We start from the raw sequence: 20,474 nt of genomic DNA, 5'->3' as shown, positions 1-20,474 counted from the left end.
AAGGGCAAAATATGCTCACAAACTATGCGAAAGGTTCAAATTTGCCTTTCATTACAAAAATTAATTCTTGATTGCAAGATTTGTGGCATCATCGGGTGCTAAGCTTCCGCCGTTTGAAAAATAAAGACAAATTTAGCCTATTTTAGTAACAGCAAGGACATATTTGACCGCAACTATTAACGGAAGATAACTTTACTTCATTTCGCATAAATCTGGAACAGATTTAAGTCTTTAACCCTTTGCCCTTTTTTCAACTATCAACCATTCATGTCGGAATGCCTACCAAATAAGAGACTAAAAGGGATTGTTTTGCTATTAGATGGAATAGTAGTTTTGATGTGCCCATTCAGGTTTCACTGTGCCTCCTAGTTGTTGTAATCATACCATTTCTTCTTGTGAATGTGATGTTACCATTGGAGAAAAAATTAAATAAAGGCTTCCAAGCTTGACTTCTTTGTTACTTGAAATACGACACCTTTAAGCTTAAGCAAGGAAAATTGGAGGTAGTTGTTGCTCCATCTCCTATAGTATAGGTAATGATGTAGAAGTTTGAGGTGTAAACAACAATGTTTAGCTTAGGCTTCCAATGTTGGGTTATTGAATTGATTTTAAAATTGTGGAAGACAATTTTAAATTTGTGGAAGACATAAATTAAGTAAAACTCATGTTCTCTTAAACGGTTTAAATTCGTAAATGAGATAATTACGTTTTTTAATAAGGTATCAAAGTAGATAGAGATTATGTGGTCGAGTCTAGGGCCACAAATTATCACAAAAAAAAAAAAAAATCACATGCTCGGGTCATGAAAAAGAATTTGACCTACATAAAAGGGTGTGTTGAGAATATATTGTCACTTAAAAAGTTAATTAGAGGAAGCTTTACTTAATAATCATTCATTAGCAACTTACGATAAATAATAAATAATAAATAACCTGCTATAATCTGTTAAATTATATTAATGATGTGAAAGTTCATTATACATTTATACTGCAAGGTGTGTATGTCTCGAATCTTTGTAAAGTTTATTTGTAATAGTGATTGGGACGTTGGAAATATTTGACCCGCAAAATTTGGGTTGAAAATTGAAATCATTGTGGAGTGAATCATTATGCTGTACTAAACTGTTTGATTAATTCTTAAAATGCTAGGAGATGGAGGTACTTATTTGTCATTAAAAATACATTTGGTTCGTTCACACTAGAACTGGCGAATTCAAAGTACTAGAGCCAATTCACTTAATTTCTAATGTGAATTTAGATATCAATTCTTTAAAAATAAATAGGAAATATATTATACACATAGAAAGTACTATAAACAACAATTTTTATTATTTCATAATATTTACTATAAAATTTGGAAAAAATCGTCAATCAAAGTTTTTCGAATCACGAGTATGGGATCGTCTTTGTGAACTTTTACCACACCCTCAAAATTTAAGGGAAAAGGGTCAAATACCTTACCCTCCAAACTTATTTTGGGTCAAAAATATCCCTCCCATCCTTAAAGTTTTCAAATATATCCTGTCTTGACGGAAATTATCCCCCAAAATAACTTGAAATCATTTTCTAAACCCGTTCCATCATTTAAATCTTAATAACCCATAAGATCCCCCAAATACGTAGGTTTGAACTTTTTTACCCTCAATATAGGACTTTTCTACATAAATTTAAATTCGGTCAAGCCTCAATGCGCATATCAATCATTGAGTAGGAAATAAAAAATAAAAAAAACTGTTTGTCAACAATAGTTCGTATCCTTGTTTGATCTTCTCTTTGTAGTCTTTTGAGCCTACGGTCTATGCATGGAAGTCACTTTATAGACTATGCTTCACAATTCTAAGCGTGGATGCTAAGACAAGAATTTAACATGCTGATCCAATGAATCACATCATGTTCTTTTACTAGAATTATCACAATAAACTATTATCTTCTTTTATATTTGGTTTGATTTTTGTAGGATAATTCGCACCACCTAGAGTTGTAGCAGGATGGATAGGCTAAGCAATTTCAGCTTCGGGCTTTGATAATGAAAAAATCCTAGTAGGGATCCCACTTTCCCCTTTAATGTGCTTTACACGGCTCAAATCTGAATATATCGAGACCCCAAACTAGATAATGGACACCGGATAAAAATTATAAAGAAAAAAAATAATTTTCATCATTCTGACGAGTGGGATTTGCTCCAGTGGTAGGTCATCTCCATGACCAACCAACAGGCGTATGCAGTTATTCAGATGCGGCTTCATCTGAATCCAGTACTTTCTACAAAATACAAGTTTGTGTAAAATTTTACTAAAAATACTAAATTTAATAGGTCTGAACTCATAATTTTTAAAAAATACAATGCCTTCAATATTAAAAATTTTAAATGTTGAATCTGTAAAATTTAAATTCGAATTTATCGAATGCCAATCGATCAATGTACTTTAGAGATTCAAGTTTTGTGGAAGATGAGTGAGAACATTGTTGATCCTTTTGGAAAGGTTGTGGGGTAGAGAAAAGAAAAAAAAATTGTTTTTCTTTTTTCAGAAGGGATGGGGTGGGGGTGGAGTTGTTGGGGCGGGGGGGTAGGGGTTAGGTGACTGTTACCCTGCAAGTGTCCTCAATCCTTTCACAAGCGTTCCAACAGAGGATCAGAGTGAAGGCCCATTGGGCTGGTTGCATAAACCAATTAAGCCCAAATTTTAACCTGATTGTCTTTTCACTGGGCCTTCTGTCCAGCCATAAATAGATCTACATGTTTTAGGAAAATGAGGAATGAATGAGTAAACTTTGAAAGAAAAAAGTTATATACCAATTCACTTTAATCCTCAAATTCAATAATATCACAACAAATATGTTATTGTCAATGCCAGTCCTTAGAGGCTTATTATATCACACAACCTATATAGTACCCCTGCTGAATCAAACAAGAATAAAATCCCAAAATTGGTTTAAGGAAAAGACCAAAACAATAATAAACTTTAGCATTGTGTTATTGGCGTCCAATATTAAACTCTCCTCCATCTACTTCAAAACTCTGATAGATTGTTTCCCAACATTTTTAACGACTTTAACATTCTGTTGACCGCTCTTATTGACAATACTTTTAGCTCGATTTCTGAAATTATCAATCTTATTATAACCAGTAATGGGAGTCGGTCCAGACCTTAAACTTTGTGTCCAGTCAAATTTCGGCGGACGACTAACCATTTTCTGTACGTTACTCGACGCCTTAGAACTCCGACGTGCTTCTTTCTTGATTTCTTTTATTTCAATCTTTGTCCCTCCTTCCATCTTTATATTTATGTTCACTTCAGATAGTGCTTTAGTGTTTTTACCTTTTGTACCAATGTCATCAACTGATTTCTTTGTGTTCCTTTCCTCTTGATATTTGTATAGCCTATGCAATCTTAGTGCTAATTGGCAAATTCCTTCCTTAATTTCATCCTCCAAGTCCCTCTCCACATCCCTTTCGAGCTCCCGTCTAATATTCATCTCATCTGTATTCATCTTTTCAACTAAATACAACAAAAAAGAAAGTTTGTATTAATTTAAAACTTATTTAGCATATCATCCTAATAAAATTCCATCACCAATTAATAAACCAAAAAAAAAAACAAAAAAAAACCCAAGCAATATAAATAAATAGAGTACTACCTCTCATTTCTTGAGTAAGCCGATATAATTGTGAAACAAATTAAATTATGCTTTGAATGATGTTTGAAAATAAGCCTGGCTATACGTAAAATGCAGATTGAAGCAAAGAACACAAAGCGCAACACAAGGGACAAATAAGTAGGGGCCGAAACGCCCTTTAGTAAGAGGGTATCATCTGACACTGCTTCATAAAATATTATACCAAAAAGAAGCTATATATATATTTCAATATCCTTCACACGAATGTCCATAATTACTTGGCATGTCTCAACAATACATATAATATCATCCTTAAAAACACAAGAAGTATATATACAATTGGAAGATACCGTTTTAAAAAAATAAAAAGTGGAGTAAATATCAATTTGAGACAAGTTGTTTCGATTTATATTCCTATTAATGTTATTTCCATTACTGATTAAGTATAGTGTCAAATTGTGATAATAATGATAATGCTATACATCAAAATAAATATCATTTTGAGACAAAAAATAAAGCATTAAAATCAACGGTCAAGCTCAAAAACCTAACCTGCTTACCAGATGAATTATGACATTAGATTGATACTGCAAAATTATGCGTAAGCCACGGCCAATAAGCACCTAAGAGTAGGAAGAAATTGATCCTTCAAAAGAAACTATATATATGAAGCAGCTGCACTACATAGATAATTTTTCGAGTGTACAAATTAATGGTCCATGCCGAATCTTATGATAAAGTTTGTTGGTTTTCTAGGACATTTTTATATGACTAAAGACTGATGTAGACTTTCAGGTTTTTGATTGGCCACCATCTTTCTAAGTTGGACTGAAGAAGATATGAAGGAGAAAATTTAAACATGAAATGACCGTTAAATATAGTTATTTCAGTTGGATGATTCAAAATTAGGTTCCAAATATCTCATGGTGTAATGGGAATTTTAGGGAACTTTTTTTAACCTATGGATTTGATTAGAAAGTTTATGTAACTTTTGTTACTCTTAATGTACTTGACTTGAAAGGCATGTGTGTTAGTGTCACCTTAAAGTAAAATCATGTTTTTTGTAGTAACCTTTTTGGTCACGTGATGATGTAAAGTGTCACTGGACAATTCACCAGGGAAGGAAAGCTTTTGGAATTCACTAATTTGTGTCTCAAGCTTGGTTTGCAATTGGTGATGTATCCCTTTCTAAAATATTATTCTTTCAGGATTCATTCAAATGACACTTACAAGAATTAGGGGTGAAATTCATGCTTTGGGATTGGTAGAGGAATGTCTCGTCTATAGGAGGTTGATCCGCTAGCAGGGTTTTTCGGAAAAATTTATTCGACGTAGATATGATGGCAGGTAAGATTATATTTTTTGGTTTTAATAGGATTTTTGTTTATCACTGTAATGTTCGGATCAGTTTGCGGGCGCCTCAACTAAAGATAATCAAGTTAGTTATTAATGACAAGACGAATTCAAAAAATAATCTCTCACGTGCGAAAATTATAGAAGATTCCCTTTAATTTGCAATCAAATAATTCCATCGAATTGAATAAAACTCTGTGTGATCTAGCATCAACTATATCATGAATATCAATAAACCAGATTATCACAATTACTCATGATAACTTTTTTTGTTAGCTTCTAGGATTAATTCCTTGGTTCAAAATCTCGTTTACCATCAATGATCCATATTCCTTGCATTACATACTTCGGATTAATTCAAGGATATATTTGAATTTAGAGGGAAAATCAAAACTTTGCAATTACCTTCTATTGCATTACAAATATGCATTTTCTATTATTAACATATTATATAATGACCGGATATTATAGATTTCCATGGAAAGGAATTGAGGGAGCACATATTCAGTAGGAATATTAGCATCTAAGGGATTTGATGAGATGATTTATATTCCTCTATTCTTCATCAATGTCTCCGGTTCTCGAGTCCTGAAATGGAATGATTCTTATAGAAATGGAGTATTTTTTCATCGGAAATGCTTTAGCTCCTTAGTGAGGCTAACCGACCACAAATTCGGATTAATCAAGCATGTGAATTTCGAATCCTAGTTGGATGATTAGACAAAAAAAAAAAAAAAAAATCGTGGTTCAGTTTAACTCTAATTTCACCTTAAAAAACATAGCAAATTAAATCAATTTTCTAGTATGTAAGCCTATTAAAACCAAACATATGACAAATTTATCAGTTTATTGAGATAAACGATATATTGATTTCTCTGATGGTGTTAATTTATTATTTAATCTCCTTATCGAGAACGATATCTCTTAATGTCACATTCCTCGATTTTCTGCTTGAGTATTAAGGATAGTGCTTGGTTAATTTCTTAGCTTAAAAAGTAATTTCAGAAATCCTCTTGAAGTTTTCATAAAACAACTTACCTCTTTGATAATTCAATAGTCCCAATAGAGGAAAATTCAATGGGCAAAGTGTAAAAGTGAAAAGTTTCCCTTCTCAAATAGGAGGAAAATTCCTAAATGCATATGGCATGAAAATTAACGTAGAAAGTTTGTGACAAGGTGTCCTTTGAAAAAAGAATAGGATAAATAAATTCTTCTTATATTAATACGGAAATTTTAGCTTTGATTTAGATTTTCTACAAATAAATTACTCATAGACAGAAAGTTGTTCTTCTAATTTACAAAACATCATTGAGTTCCATCATCAAGTTTTGAACATAAAAGTTCAATTGACCAATAAAAAGTGGACATAATTCTATAAAATAGATAATACATTTAAAAAATTATTCTACCAAACGTAAAAAAAAGACAAGCTAAGAATACGATTAATGTCCTGATCCGAGATAAAATGGCAAAGAGTTCTTATAAATCGGCTATTCAGCTTCAATCGTTAATTTGAGTGTTTTTTTTTTTTTTAGAATATAAGTTGTGACTCATGTCTGATTTTCGTTCTTTCTGCTGTAGTTGTTTAGCAAAGAATGGATTAAAAAAAAAGCATAGGCCTCAGGATTATATGCTAATTAAAAATGAATGTAACTTATAAACATTCAAGATTCTTATAATATTCGTGTATGTTAATACGTTATAACATGTCACTTACTTTATTCTTTATGTAAATAATCTACACTTATCACAGGAAATTACCTGTAATTATCTCTTTTCTAGCCAGATACTATAATTTTTTTTACACATTCAGTATATAAAAGTAAAACTTATTAAAACATGGATAAGAATACGAACAATAAATGGGATAAAAGAATAAACCTAACAAAAAAAGTAGATTCGAAACTAAGGTTTGTGATTCCATTTGGAACACAACTATTCAGGTCAGCCACTTATTAGTACTGTTCGACATGACATAGTGTGCTATAATAATGCAAACAGTACTGACTTGAAATGTCAACACTATCTTTTTTTTTTCTTTTTCGTTTGGGGTTTTAGAAAGAAATTAAGAATAAACTAATGAGGTCTAAAGCTATGAAAAACACATGAAATTCCGCTAATATTTTTCTAAACTAAAGTTGTCGACCTTTTCTTGATTGTGGAATTTGCTCTATTGTCGTCTCATGTTTCTTATAAAAATAAAATTAAGTTGACGAATGAAAAGTTAGAAAAGGAAGTAGAATATATAAAGTTGTTGAATATGACTTTTAAGTCGTAATAGAAAAGATTTATTATAAAAATGTTTGCTTTTACGACATCAAAAGCTATTTCTTTTAAATGATGATGAGGAATAAGAATATGTATATCAACAATATATAGATAAGAATATTCCGGGGGCGGCTGAGCCGTTGTTATAGTTACATATTCGGGAGAATCTAATTATTTTGGTTCAATCTTTATATTTATGCTAAACATTTATTCAATATGTATAAATAATTTATTCAGGATTCAGTTAAATAATTATTATTCAAAAATTAAAATTTAAAACTTAAAAATCTTGAATTGCCTCTGAGAATAGACAAAAATGAATTTTATATAGGCAATCCCTGCATATAATTTCTGTTTTATTATTCATTATATAACAATTTCTACAATATTATTTAGTGAATAACAATCCTTAAATTGCAATTATCCTATAATAATACAATTAAAATTTGCCCGCACTCGACGTTTACACCAAATCAATATATTTTACCATAGTTAAGTAATAAATAAGGTGAACTGCACAATAATTAACCATACTTAAGTCATAAGGACATACCATGTTATTATTGATTTAGTATAAACATCATCCCAAACAAATTATTACCTAATACTCTATACCTATATATTACTCCATATTTGCCTAACTAATTTGTAGATCTCACGGGCATCTTTCAAAAGTGAAGGAACCTTTCATCATCAACTAAAAATTAAAGTGGTAAAGTACCATTATTTAACCTTTTAATTTGTAGTAACTTTTTTTAATGTATATCTTTGGACGGCTGAAACCAAGAAAGGAAACAAGAAAAAAAGGTCAAATCCAAAAAAAGAGAAAAAAGAAATCAAAAAGGTTGATCATCGCTTGTGCTTTTCTCAGGATGGCTGCTAAATTCTCTACTGCTTCCGTCCATCAAGCCATAAATAAAATGTTATATCACACCAAACTATTATAAGTGATATGTAATATCTAACGATTGAAATCAATCAACATAGATAAATACTTATCTCACAAATTTCATAAATCTATGAAATATTCACAAAGAGATCGATTAAGACATCAAATATTATCTTTATCAAATTAGCGGATGTTCTTGGAGATCAAATACAACACAATGAGGTCATCCTACTTTTGAGAAATAGGCTACTAACGACCCTTAAATTATGCAGTAAATTCAGGAGAGAAGAATTAAGGGATTAAATAGATCTTGTACCGGTAATATTTATTAATAAAATCTCTGTTTCTACATAAAAAAGAAAATCAAGCATACTTTAAAAATTATGCAACCACTAAGAATTCCTTGAATTTTCAATTCTATAATTAAATATAAATAAAATAGAAATAAAATGATAAATTGTCTCTTAATTTTTCAAATTTAATAAATAAAAATAAATATCTATTTTACCCAGATTCCTATTTCTCAATGATATTCCACGATCAAGACAATTGGCTGAATCCCGTAAAACAATTTCATAGAAGTTCATAGATATCCTCTTTTTATAAAGCAAATCGACTTCTATTCTTGAATAATCCACATCACTTCTCCTCTACCGTATCTTTTGTTTCATTTCTTCTGGAACAATCACAAACACCTTTTTGATTATGAATCTACTACAAAAAATTTAATGCGTAATCTCAACATCCAATGTGTATTCCTGAATAATCTCATTTTTCAAATATAGGCAACAAATACTCTCTTTGTTTCAATTTATGTGAACCTATTTCTTTTTTAGTTCGTGCCAAAATGAATGACCTCTTTCCTAATTTGGAAATAAATTCACTTTATAAAATGATTTACAGCCACACAAATATTCAAGACTTATTTTGAACCACAAGTTTCAAATTTTTTCCTCTTTCTTAAATATCGTGCCCAATCAAATAAGTTCACGTAAATTGAAACGGAGTGTGATGACCCGTCACATCATCATGCCACCTAGGCACCACGTGGAACCGTTTTTATCATGTAGGAAGCTTACGTGAATGCTTACATGGAAAGTAGGCTCGCATTTGTGGAAACATTCTAGAGCCATGGAGAGCTTCCTTGGAAAGTCTCTAGATTCTTATGAAAATATCTAAAAAGACTTTTTTGGAAGACCCTAGAATTCCATGAATTTGCATGGAAAGTCCTTAGAATACTCTAGTTGTGTAGAAATTTCTAAAATAAGGGTTTATTTGCAAATATGTAGAGACTTATATAATAATTATTATTTGCATAGTAGTCCCTAGATGAATAGTATAAATAGGAGGGTCATTCATTTGTAAACCATCAAGCAAAAATCACAAGTTCTCTCTAATACAAAAAGCTTCCTATAGCTGATTCCTCTTGTCTTTCATAATTATTATTCCCTTACGTAATTATTATTCCCTTAGCGATCCTAAGTGTAGCAATTTAGGTTGACTTGACATAGCAAGATTGTGAGCAAATTATGCAAGAACGTAAGCGAGTTATCAAGTGCCGCACGTGCACTTAGTTGAGGACTAAGGACGTGACATGAGGGAGTAAAAACTAACAAAAAGTATTTTAGACCGTCTTAACTTTATTAAGAACACGTTGGACGGCCTTTAAGAGGGTAGAAAACTGACCACTAGAAAGCCAACAAGAAAAAGGTCAAACTCCATGCACCAACCACCCCTAAAACCCTCCCACCCCACCCCCCCAACCACCAAAAAAAAAAAAGAAAATTGATCATTGTTTTGCTCTTTTTCGCAGGCTGGCTGCTAAATTCTCTACTGCATTTGTCTCTCTCTCTTCTCTCTTTCTCCGTCACACTCTCCGATCTCTCCACCTATATATACACACACAGTAGTTATACACAAGTAATCACACAAACAGAGTTCATTTTTTTAATGGAGTCGCTTTCACCGTCAATCGGAAAGAAAGCGATTATTTCACCCTCAACAACTACTACACAAAACAATCACAATCTCTTTTTCCGTTCCGTTAAGTTACCGAATTTTAACGGAGTTTGCCGGAAACTGAGAATAAACGGAGTATCTAAAAATGCTGAAGGAATTGATTTTAGTGATCCAGATTGGAAATTAAAATATCAAACAGAATTTGAAGCTCGTTTTAATATTCCTCATATTACTGATGTTTTTCCTGACGCCGTTTCATATCCTTCTACTTTTTGCCTTAAAATGAGGTACTGTATTGCAAATAACTGTTTTTTTTTTCCTTAAAAATTTTAGTGTAGTGTTGAATTGCTAGTTAATTGAAAGTAGCATGAACTGTTGAGATTTATTTAGCTAAGAATTATAGAAACTTACTAGGCATTTAAATTTGTTACTACTTCCTCTGTTACAATTTTTTTTGTCTAGTTTTGATTTGACACGGAGTTTGAGAAAGTAAACGGAGTATCTAAAAATGCCGAGGGAATTGATTTTAGTGATCCAGATTGGAAATTAAAATATCAAAGAGAATTTGAAGCTCGTCTTAATATTCCTCATATTACTGATGTTTTTCCTGATTCTGTTTCGTATCCTTCTACTTTTTGCCTTAAAATGAGGTACTGTATTGTATACAACTGTTTTTTTTTTTTTTTCTCATTTTTTATGTGTGTTAACTGTGTGTTGTAGGTTTATTTAGTGAAGAATTATAGAAACTTCTAGGAATTTAAATTTGATACGAGAACAATGAATTTTGTGTTCAACTTTAAAATGACAAATAGTTTGAGACAACTATTTTTAGAAATTACGACAACTAATTTGAGAAGAGGGAAGTACTCTTTTGTAAAGAGCTGTTTTTTTTCTTTTGAATGTTTAGCGTAATTTTCTCGTTTTTATGTGGGTGAACTGTGTGTTGAATTACTAGTTGAACTGGAAATAGAAGTGAAATATTTAGAGAAGTGCCTTTTTTTTTTTTTTTTTTTTGTAGTTTTCTCTTCCTTTTTTATGTGGATTAACTGCGTGTAATTGCTAGTTAATTGAAAGTAGCATGAATTGTTTAGATTTCTTTAGTGAAGAATTGTAGAAAATTCGAGGAATTTAAATTTGATACTGAACTACTTTACGTGGATCAGGAAGGTGCTATAATTGATATCCCGTTCATTTCAATTTACATTTGATTGAACATAAAGTTCAATACTTTAATTTGCTGCGGCCAGATTCACCTGATTTGGAAAGATAACAAAAAAGAGAAGCCATTCAAAAGTGAAGAAAGAAAGAAAGTATTGTATATCAACAGTGAAATATGTGTGGACCAAATATCATATGAAAGTTTAAAATCTTGAATCATTCGATGAATTGGAAAGTTATATATAATTGGAATTGTGTCAGATATTCTGTATAGTATCATACAAATTGGAACGGAGGAGTGTCCAAGTCAGATTTGATTATTCTGCTGTTTTGTAGCATTAGTTACTTTTCTGTATTTACTACTAGTATTTGCTAGTTTAATTGCATATTTCGTTGGAATGCAGTTGGTCAGGTGGACTGGTAATTATATGGAAAGAGATGCATTTTCTTAATAATGATGAAGATTTTGGACAGAAAAAGTTGTTTGAGGAGTAATTGTTCTAACTTTAGTGCATCATTCCTGTTACAGGACACCGGTATCTGAGGAGTTTGCAGAAGGTTACCCCTCGGATGAAAAATGGCATGGTTATATTAACAATAATGACAGAGTACTTCTTAAAGTAAGTCCCTACTAATTTTGCATAGCTTTTGACCAACGAATTCAGTTTCCTGTTCGTTATGGTAGTAAAAAGTGTATTTTATGATGTCATATTGATCTATCGCTTCGTGCCAAAATGGGAAAATACGCCTTTCAGAAATCATGTGGGAATTAATGAGATTCTTCTTGGAGGGAGGTGGGGGGTAGATTATGTGTACTTTGTATGGATTCTTCAAAATACACCAAATTTGCAAAAGCGCTATCCGACCATGTACTTATGAACACCCATTGGGGTATGTACAGAGATGGATCCAAGATTTGGAGGTTACGTGTGCCACCGTGCTTTGAACATAGATGTTGCTATTTACAAGGTCCAAATAGGGTAAATATTTGGTCGGTTTTATCAACTTTGGCTTCGGTTCTGGTATTTATCTTTTCAATTTATATCGACAATGGAACGAACGAAAAAGATGAAATAATTATGACAACTTGGCGCAAAGGAAAAAACACTCAATGATATATGACATAAATATATAACAAACTAAATATAAAGAGGCCGAACAATTTCACATACATAATTTCAGTAATAGAGACAAAGTTATATGTGAAAAATCTCAATTCACAAAAACACAAAGTCTCAATTAAAGAGACCAAAGAAATCAAATGGGATTTCAGTCTAGTTTTCATGTCGTCTTAATTGCAACATGATCTATTTTTTTAATTAAAATCTTCAACAAAATTTAAATATCATAATTTAAACTATTTTTTTCATATGAATCCAAATGATTTAGATAATCGAACAAAGAGAAAGAAAAATTACTGCTGAGTTTCTGAAATTTTGACGCAGAGAAAAAAATCAACAAAAATAAAATAAAAAACTTTTAAAACTAAGGTATCAGGCTGGTGTCGTTTTAATAAATAAAGTATATTAATGTACTTGAAGATTATAGCTCGAGTGGCTTCATGGATGATGCTTTTGACTTTTACCAAGCGATTGTGGGTTCGAGTATGCCGGGCGTGAACCATCTTTCGCAAAAGAAACAAAAAACTCAGCATAAAAAAGTTCTTAAAATGTGTCGCCCTCTGGTATCGAACTCGCACGCATGAGCCGAAACCTTGACCTTTCACCAGTGGCACCAAGCGCGCTTATGTAACTGCAGGTGGCTGGAGTAACATTTAACACGTATATATATATACATATATAAATGAAATTTCAACCGAGGTGTCCGGGTGGCGGGGCACTCCCAATCATCCACATAGATACGCCCCTGGGTACGTATCCTTGAATTAGTGCATGTAGCATTGGTAATCACCCCCTTATGTTTTGCTGGGGTATTGGGCTTTAGGTCAAAAGTCAGCATGCCTCCAGCTAGTTGATTATTGTCTTTAATTCAAAAGTGGAAAAGCTCTAGCTCGTCTTAATGTAGTTTTAAACTTGGTAGAGAAAACAAATATAGTCAAACCTCTCTATAACAAAAGATCATTGGGTCCGAAATTTTTGGCTGTTATAGAGAATTGCTGTTATACACCTATAATAACATTGACATTTAAATAATATTTTGTTATTATAGGCAAAAAAGATGCAAAAATCTAATTTTTCATTTTAATTGCCAAATTCTAAGCTTTATCACAGTTTGTAAAGCGAAGGAAAATCTTTTAAGTGTGTGTGCGTGTGTGTGTATATATTCATATGATATTTTTTGTCATAAATAGTGTATTAAAGGATCAAGTAGTTGGTCAAAATCTCTACACTTATTATTGGTAACCATAGAAATTCTAGTTTTATAAAGATGGTTAATTATTATATTATCAAAAAAAGAAGATAGCTGTTATATGGGGGGTAATTTTACAAAGAGCATACTGTTATAAAGCTGGCTATTGTTGTTATAGGTGAAATGCTGTTATAGAGAAGTAAAATATAACATAAAAAATCGGTTCCGAAAAAACTTGGCTGTTATAGAGAGGTGCTGTTATATGCGGATGCCGTTATAGAGAGGTCTGACTGCATAACCTTCTGGTAATTTGTCTCTTGTACTATGTTTTCTTTTTCTCCCTTGACATTGATAGATATATTAAATAGTCAGGCACTAGTATCTATCTTTAGTAGTCGGTACCTGTGCTAGTGGGACAGATTTATCAGGTACATGTGTTGGTAGGACAGATTTACCGGGTACATGTGCTGGTGGGAGATAGGAGGTACCTCGCGGAATTGGTCGAGGTGCACACATGATGGCCTTGACACCGCAGTTATAAAAAATATATCTACCTTTAGTAGCCCTACAGTTAGGGGTGGGCGTGTTTAACTATTTGGCTCACTTTTATATCATGTCTTCGGTAGTGATTTCTCTCTTGACCGGGAAAAATACACCATGTCTCACGTGAGCTGAGGGTCTATCGGAAACAACCTCTCTACCGCACAAAGCTAGGGGTAAGGTCTGCGGACATCCTATCCTCTCCAGACCCCACTTGTGGGTATGTTATTGTTGTCGTCTCATGTGGATCAATTTTATGGAAGTAGGTAAGCAGTTCAAAAAGCTAAAAGATCCAGTTTTTAGATCACAAGTTTTTTTTTTTTTCATCCGTTAGTTAAGAGTGTGAAGTATATTCCTTGCTGAAGATGATTCTATCTCACTGTTCCAGAATTGATGGCCTTTCACGTATCAATTATCAAGGATTAATTTATCTCAACTCATCTAAAATTTTGATCATTTAGATACTATTTGATAAAAAACTAAAGTGGCAACCTTTACGCGATTTCAAAATGGTAAAAAATATATTTGAATACCTTATTCAAATGTTGTTTGGCTCCCGGGAGGTGTAATAGGACTACCCTTGGAATGGACAAAGTAATTGAGAAAGTAAGCTATTTGTTTTTGTTATCTGCTGATGGAAACGTAAACTGTTGTTGTTTCTTGTTCTATTTCCTCCAAGGCCACTCATATTATTTAATTCTAGTTGACTCAAGTAAGCAATTTACATTTCAGGTAATTAATTATTCCTCCCCATCATCTGCTGGTGCTGAGTGCATTGATCCCAATTGTTCATGGGTAGAGCAATGGTAAAGTTCTTTAGCTTTTCTACATTAAAGAGTTGGAAGGATACAATTATATACCTGTTGAGGAAATGATACAAACTTAATTTTGTACTACTATCAGATTAATTTTGTACTACTATCAGTTTAACCACTCTCACCCCCTTTTATTCAGGCATAAGCCTTTCATAGTGCAATGTATGTCTATAGATTGGCAAAATGATTCTAGATTACTAAATAATCTTTCTGCATCTATGAGCTCCTGCTCCCAATTGTCACAAATTGAAGCCCTCTATCAATGTTGATTTTTCCACTATCCAGACAGTTCAACAGCCAACTTGGCATTATCCATTTCCTTGCCATCTTCTAAGTTCGAGATTTCGTTTCTCATATCTGATAGAAATAAAACTAGAGAGTGCTCAAGGGTTTGGCCTAGTGCTCATGAAGTGGATTGAGAACTATGGGGTCTCAGGTTCAAATCCTAGCAAAGACAAAAACACTAGGTGATTTCTTCCCATCTGTCCAAGCCTTGGTGGACAGAATTACCTGGTACCTGCTGCGCAAGCTGGCCCCGACACCACAGTTACAAAAACTAAAAGAGTTCTTCAAATGATGAGGGGACTGTTTGAATAAATTACAGGTTATCTGTTACTGGAACTTGGGAAAGTTGTGATGTGAAACAGTTTTAGCTCCTTATAAGTGTTTGTTTTGGTATAGAATTACTGAACATTGAGTAGACGAGTTTTGACTGCCTTATAAGAATTGCGACTCAGGGTGTAGATACAATAATATTGTGCGAAGCATGATTCTTATTTTAAATTGGTAAGCCTTTAACGTATAGCATGATTATGGAACCAATTATTTTCAGGGTTCACCGTGCTGGTCCTCGAGAGAAAATATTTTTCAAGCCAGAAGAGGTGAAAGCAGCAATTGTAACTTGTGGTGGACTTTGCCCCGGGCTTAATGATGTTATTCGACAGGTATTAGCATATTGTTATTGTTTGGTTTTGATTCTTTGATTTCTGAGGGATGTAGTTATTACTGCTGCACTGGTGTTGTTCGTCATCTTCTCTTTGTTTTCACTGGTCGCAGATAGTCATAACCCTTGAGATATATGGAGTCAAGCAAATTGTGGGAATTCCTTTTGGATATCGTGGATTTTCAGAAAAAGATTTAGCTGAGATGCCAGTAAGTTACTTTAACTCTTCTTCACTGCCCAAACACTTCTTAGAATTTAAGTTCTGTTATTCAGAATGAAGTGCAAAAGCCTAACTTTAATCTCCATACGGTCATTACTGATAGGGTATTATTCTACAATGGATATATTTCTCTTTAGTGAGGTTAGGTGCTTTAGTGATTTTTGTCCACCTGCTTTATTCTTAGTTATCCAGGAAAGTGGTGCAAAATGTTCATCTTTCGGGGGGAAGCTTGCTGGGAGTATCACGTGGAGGACCTAAAGTTAGTGATATCGTGGACAGCATCCAGGTACTTAACTGATTTTCTTGTATTCAGCAAATGCATAGCTTGCTTGGATCGCTGCATGACAAATGATTTTGCTAGGGTTTGTCTAAGTTTCACTTCTTTTACTATTGTCAGGAAAGAGGAATCAACATGCTCTTTGTGCTGGGTGGAAATGGTACACATGCTGGTGCAAATGCAATTCATGATGAGGTTGTTATGCCTGACCTCTATATTCATATGGGTGCTCTTTTTAGACCAATATGCATTTTTGACTAATGTTCTCTGATTATTTGAGGTTAGGTGTATAGTTGGAGACTGTATAGCAAAGTGAATCGAGAATGTCGCTATTAGAAAAGTAGAGTGAATTATTTTCAAAAAAAGAAAAGTAGAGTGAATGTCCCTCTTCGATAGAAACTTATGCTTTGAATTTAAAGTTTTCCCTGTAATTGAAGAAAGAAAATGTTTCAGATGAGCATGAATATGCAACAGTCTAATAGTTTCCCCCGATGTTCTTCGTTGTTGAATGGTTAATAGCATTAAGTCTATCTGCTATTGTTAGAAAGTCTAATTTGATTTTGTCTACTGGATGTACAGTGCCGTAAAAGACGTATAAAGGTGGCTGTCGTTGGTGTGCCAAAAACTATAGACAACGATATTATGCTTATGGATAAGACATTTGGTTTTGATACTGCTGTTGAAGAAGCACAGAGAGCCATTAATTCTGCTTACATTGAGGTACTACTTTATGATCTACTACAATTTCATCCTTTCTTCCAAGATCTATTCTATGATAGGAAAAACTTTCTACTTTTATTAAATGACCTGCACCTTGCCCCTTCTTTTCCTATGCTTTGCTCCCTTCAATTTGCTGGACCTCCTTCTGACTTAATTCTCTTCTGAGAAGGAACTCCCAGACAATCTCGTATACTTCTCTTCTGTGAAGTTGTCTCAGTGTGGTTACGTTTTTCGTCATCTTCCAAATCTTGCAAGAACTCCTTGTTTGACAGAATCCTCTAACTTTTTTTTGTTCCCTTTTCTTTTTTGGGGAAGTTCCTGGTGATCAGTGACTAATTTTTGCCCTATTTTTTGGATCGAGTTTGTTTTTCAAGTATTTCTTATTTTGCCTCTATCTAAACTTACATCTTCAAAATTTTCTCATGTTAAGGATTGATTTCCCGAAGAAAAGTGCTCATTTACTTTTTCCTCAGTTACAGTTATTATGCATCATACTTCTTCCATCCAATTTGCTTTAGTTGAAGTTTCTTTTTCGCTCGTTTGCAGGCGCATAGTGCATATCATGGTATTGGAATTGTGAAGTTGATGGGCCGTAGTAGTGGGTTTATAGCTATGCAAGCATCCCTAGCTAGTGGACAAATAGACATATGCTTGATTCCAGAGGTATGACTGATATCTATCAGATGTAATGCAATGCTTTTCTGATGAGTTCCTCATTAAGATCGTATCTTATTTCCATATCTCAGGTTCCTTTTAATCTGCATGGCCCACATGGTGTATTGAGGCATCTAAAATATCTGCTCGAGACAAAGGGATCAGCTGTTATCTGTGCAGCAGAGGGAGCTGGGCAGGTTAGTTCCGTCATAATTATGTTTGTGGTGCATTGAGATGTACCATTAGATGAGATCTTTTTTAACTGAAAAGGTCCCTTAGGTTTGGGATAGGTTTATCTTCATCTCTATTATATTATGACGAGCACTTATGGTCCTTTTAAGTTTGCTAAACCTGAGATATTTTGCCCAGCTAACAGAAAATGTCTTTTTTAACTGAAAAGGTCCCTTAGGTTTCGGATAGGTTTATCTTCATCTCTATTATATTATGACGAGCACTTATGGTCCTTTTAAGTTTGCTAAACCTGAGATATTTTGCCCAGCTAACAGAAAATGAAAGCAATTTCTATGAAACTAACCAAGCTTGGATGTGGAAAGCGTCACAACTATATAGTCAAAGCGTGCGACAACAGTAAATAGCACTTCATAGTAACTTCCATCGGTGCTTCCTTTTCTTTCTTCACTTCTGCCTATCATCTGGAGTCTGGACCCTCTCCATAAACTGTGTGTTATAGTTAAGGACTTCAAAGCTTCATATAATGGAGTTTTGTGGAAAAAGACCCCAGTCATGGTTGTCTTTTTACTATAGTCACACAATCTCTAGTGCAATTTGCATATGCTCTGTAGGAATCCGTTTGCCTTTTCATTAAGAACTCAATATTAGGTGCAATAATTATTATCCTTGCCCATAAGTTATTCCCTCTGCTTTTTATTTATATTAGAAGATCTTCTTCTTCTTTCTTTTTTTTTTTTTTTTTTTTTTTTTTTTTTTTTTTTAAAAAAAACTTTTCTTCAGTTCAATGTTGTCACTCACTATACTAGACAACGCTCAAAGGTTTTTAGTTGGATGTTTACAGTTTTTGGTTACTGATCGCAATTTATTGTTGCAAACTATAGTAAATGAAAGCAGATGGATTAGTTTCTGATTCTTTATAACACTTAACTGCATCTGACCCAATCTTCACTGCAGGATTTCCTTGAGAAAACCAATGCAAAAGATGCATCTGGAAATGCTGTACTCGGAGACATTGGTGTTTATTTGCAACAAGAGGTTAGTGATTGGCCAGCTTTACCTTTGTGGGATTGTTGCTTGATACACCTTAGCTATTTTTAATACATGTTGGAGTGTACATCCTTTGTCATTCTGTGGATTTTCCTTCTGTATTCGTCTTCTTCATAAGAGAAATTCCAGTTACTTCACCAAATCACTCGTAAGGGCTACCTGGTACTTTGTCCAATACGAGCCTTTTAGTTGGATGTAACTCCTAGTTTTACTTGTGTGGTCCCATGTATTGCACATAAGAATCTTGAAACTCATGTTCTGGGATTTCTAGAAAGAAAATTCTTACCTGAATACAAATTCATCTAAGAATAACCTGTAATTGTGTATCAAACTGCTATAACTGGTGTCCTTGCTTGTTTCGATCGAAATGAGGTCATCTTCAGTCACTTTTAACTGCCGTCTCTTAGTATCTAATTTGTGGTCATCATCACTTTGTTGTTTTAAATCTGCTTATATGAGTGTCATAGCCGGTCCCAACCTAGTATACAAGAGGAGCATTGTGGTAGGTTGACTGCCGGTGTAAAAATAGCCAAATCAATATAAATCCGCTGGATGCTATCTGGAATAAGCTAATACAAACAGAGCATCTGTATAACCATCCCCAATTAATTTGTGAGGTTTAGTCGAGTGATTGATTTTTAAAGCACCGTACCTGGCAGTAGGAATTTCCTTACTCTATGAAGGCTCATGGCTCACTTTGTTATCGTTCTTATTATGAGAATTCATGATAATCTGCCTTCTTCCGACAGATTAAAAAGTACTTCAAGGAGATCGGAGGAGCTGATGTGAAATACATTGATCCTACTTACATGATCCGTGCATGCCGTGCAAATGCTTCAGATGGAATTCTGTGCACGGTACTTGGGCAAAATGCTGTAAGTCTCTTATGCTCACTTATTTATTAATTATGCTTCTGACTTGTGTCTTTTTGTGATTGAGACATTATTCAACCATTTATTTATTCGATATGCACACTTCATTTTGACAGGTTCACGGTGCATTTGCTGGATATAGTGGTATCACAGTGGGTATATGCAATACTCATTATGTCTACTTTCCAATTCCAGAAGTCATCTCTAAACCCAGACTTGTCGACCCCAACAGCCGCATGTGGCATCGTTGCTTGACATCCACAGGCCAGCCAGATTTTCTTTGAATCAGGATGCAACTTAATTTATACTTCAGATAGCTATCATAATGTAAATTAGAGAAACAGGCAGCCAAATTGAAAAGGTTTACGGCTCCTGTTCCATTTGTTGAAGGAATAACACGGAAAAAAGGATTCCCCATTTTTTTGCTTGGCATACATTGTTTGATGCCATTTCAGAAAGGCATATCTATAAACGAAGCTTTGACAGAGACTAAGGGTAGCATTATCATTTGTTCCTCACATTCTGTAAAGCTTCTCTAACGGTTAAAGAAATTCATTTTAATCCGAGCCCTTCTGTACCATTTGAACTTACTCCTGGACCAAATTAAGGTATACCACCAGTTATGTTCATTCATCTTTAA

General features: G+C 33.5%; 2 protein-coding genes across 3 annotated transcripts; one reads left to right on the top strand and one right to left on the bottom strand.

The window, feature by feature from the left end:
• Nucleotides 1–2,797: 2,797 nt before the first annotated feature.
• On the bottom strand, nucleotides 2,798–4,338 carry LOC132061023 (uncharacterized). 2 transcript variants are annotated; one of them, XM_059453908.1, is made up of 2 exons: nucleotides 4,170–4,338; nucleotides 2,798–3,499 (listed from the first exon to the last, which is right to left on the bottom strand). In XM_059453908.1, the coding sequence occupies exon 2, from the start codon at nucleotides 3,489–3,491 to the stop codon at nucleotides 3,006–3,008; it is 486 nt and encodes a 161-aa protein (XP_059309891.1). In that variant the 5' UTR covers nucleotides 3,492–3,499; nucleotides 4,170–4,338; the 3' UTR covers nucleotides 2,798–3,005. The 2 variants fall into 2 exon arrangements, with proteins under 2 accessions (XP_059309891.1, XP_059309890.1); XM_059453907.1 differs by having other exon boundaries at nucleotides 4,178–4,338.
• A 5,739-nt stretch (nucleotides 4,339–10,077) lies between these two features.
• LOC132060397 (ATP-dependent 6-phosphofructokinase 5, chloroplastic-like) lies at nucleotides 10,078–20,474 on the top strand. Its single transcript, XM_059453440.1, has 13 exons — nucleotides 10,078–10,373; nucleotides 11,774–11,864; nucleotides 14,827–14,900; nucleotides 15,742–15,853; nucleotides 15,966–16,061; nucleotides 16,257–16,358; nucleotides 16,470–16,544; nucleotides 16,929–17,069; nucleotides 17,616–17,732; nucleotides 17,816–17,920; nucleotides 18,870–18,950; nucleotides 19,712–19,837; nucleotides 19,951–20,474. The coding sequence occupies exons 1-13, from the start codon at nucleotides 10,078–10,080 to the stop codon at nucleotides 20,116–20,118; spliced, it is 1,584 nt and encodes a 527-aa protein (XP_059309423.1). The 3' UTR covers nucleotides 20,119–20,474.

Source organism: Lycium ferocissimum, chromosome 6 (assembly GCF_029784015.1).
Source record: "Lycium ferocissimum isolate CSIRO_LF1 chromosome 6, AGI_CSIRO_Lferr_CH_V1, whole genome shotgun sequence".
Classification (NCBI taxonomy): Eukaryota; Viridiplantae; Streptophyta; class Magnoliopsida; order Solanales; family Solanaceae; genus Lycium; species Lycium ferocissimum.
This window is presented reverse-complemented; position numbering and strand designations above follow the sequence as displayed.

Bases quoted from the DNA above. Each gene is read 5' to 3' on its own strand.
- LOC132061023 (XM_059453908.1), bottom strand. From the start codon at position 3,491: ATGAATACAGATGAGATGAATATTAGACGGGAGCTCGAAAGGGATGTG.
- LOC132060397 (XM_059453440.1), top strand. From the start codon at position 10,078: ATGGAGTCGCTTTCACCGTCAATCGGAAAGAAAGCGATTATTTCACCC. The intron at 16,062-16,256 runs GTAAGTTACTTT...CTTTATTCTTAG, and splicing joins AAGATTTAGCTGAGATGCCA to TTATCCAGGAAAGTGGTGCA. The intron at 16,545-16,928 runs GTTGTTATGCCT...CTGGATGTACAG, and splicing joins CAAATGCAATTCATGATGAG to TGCCGTAAAAGACGTATAAA.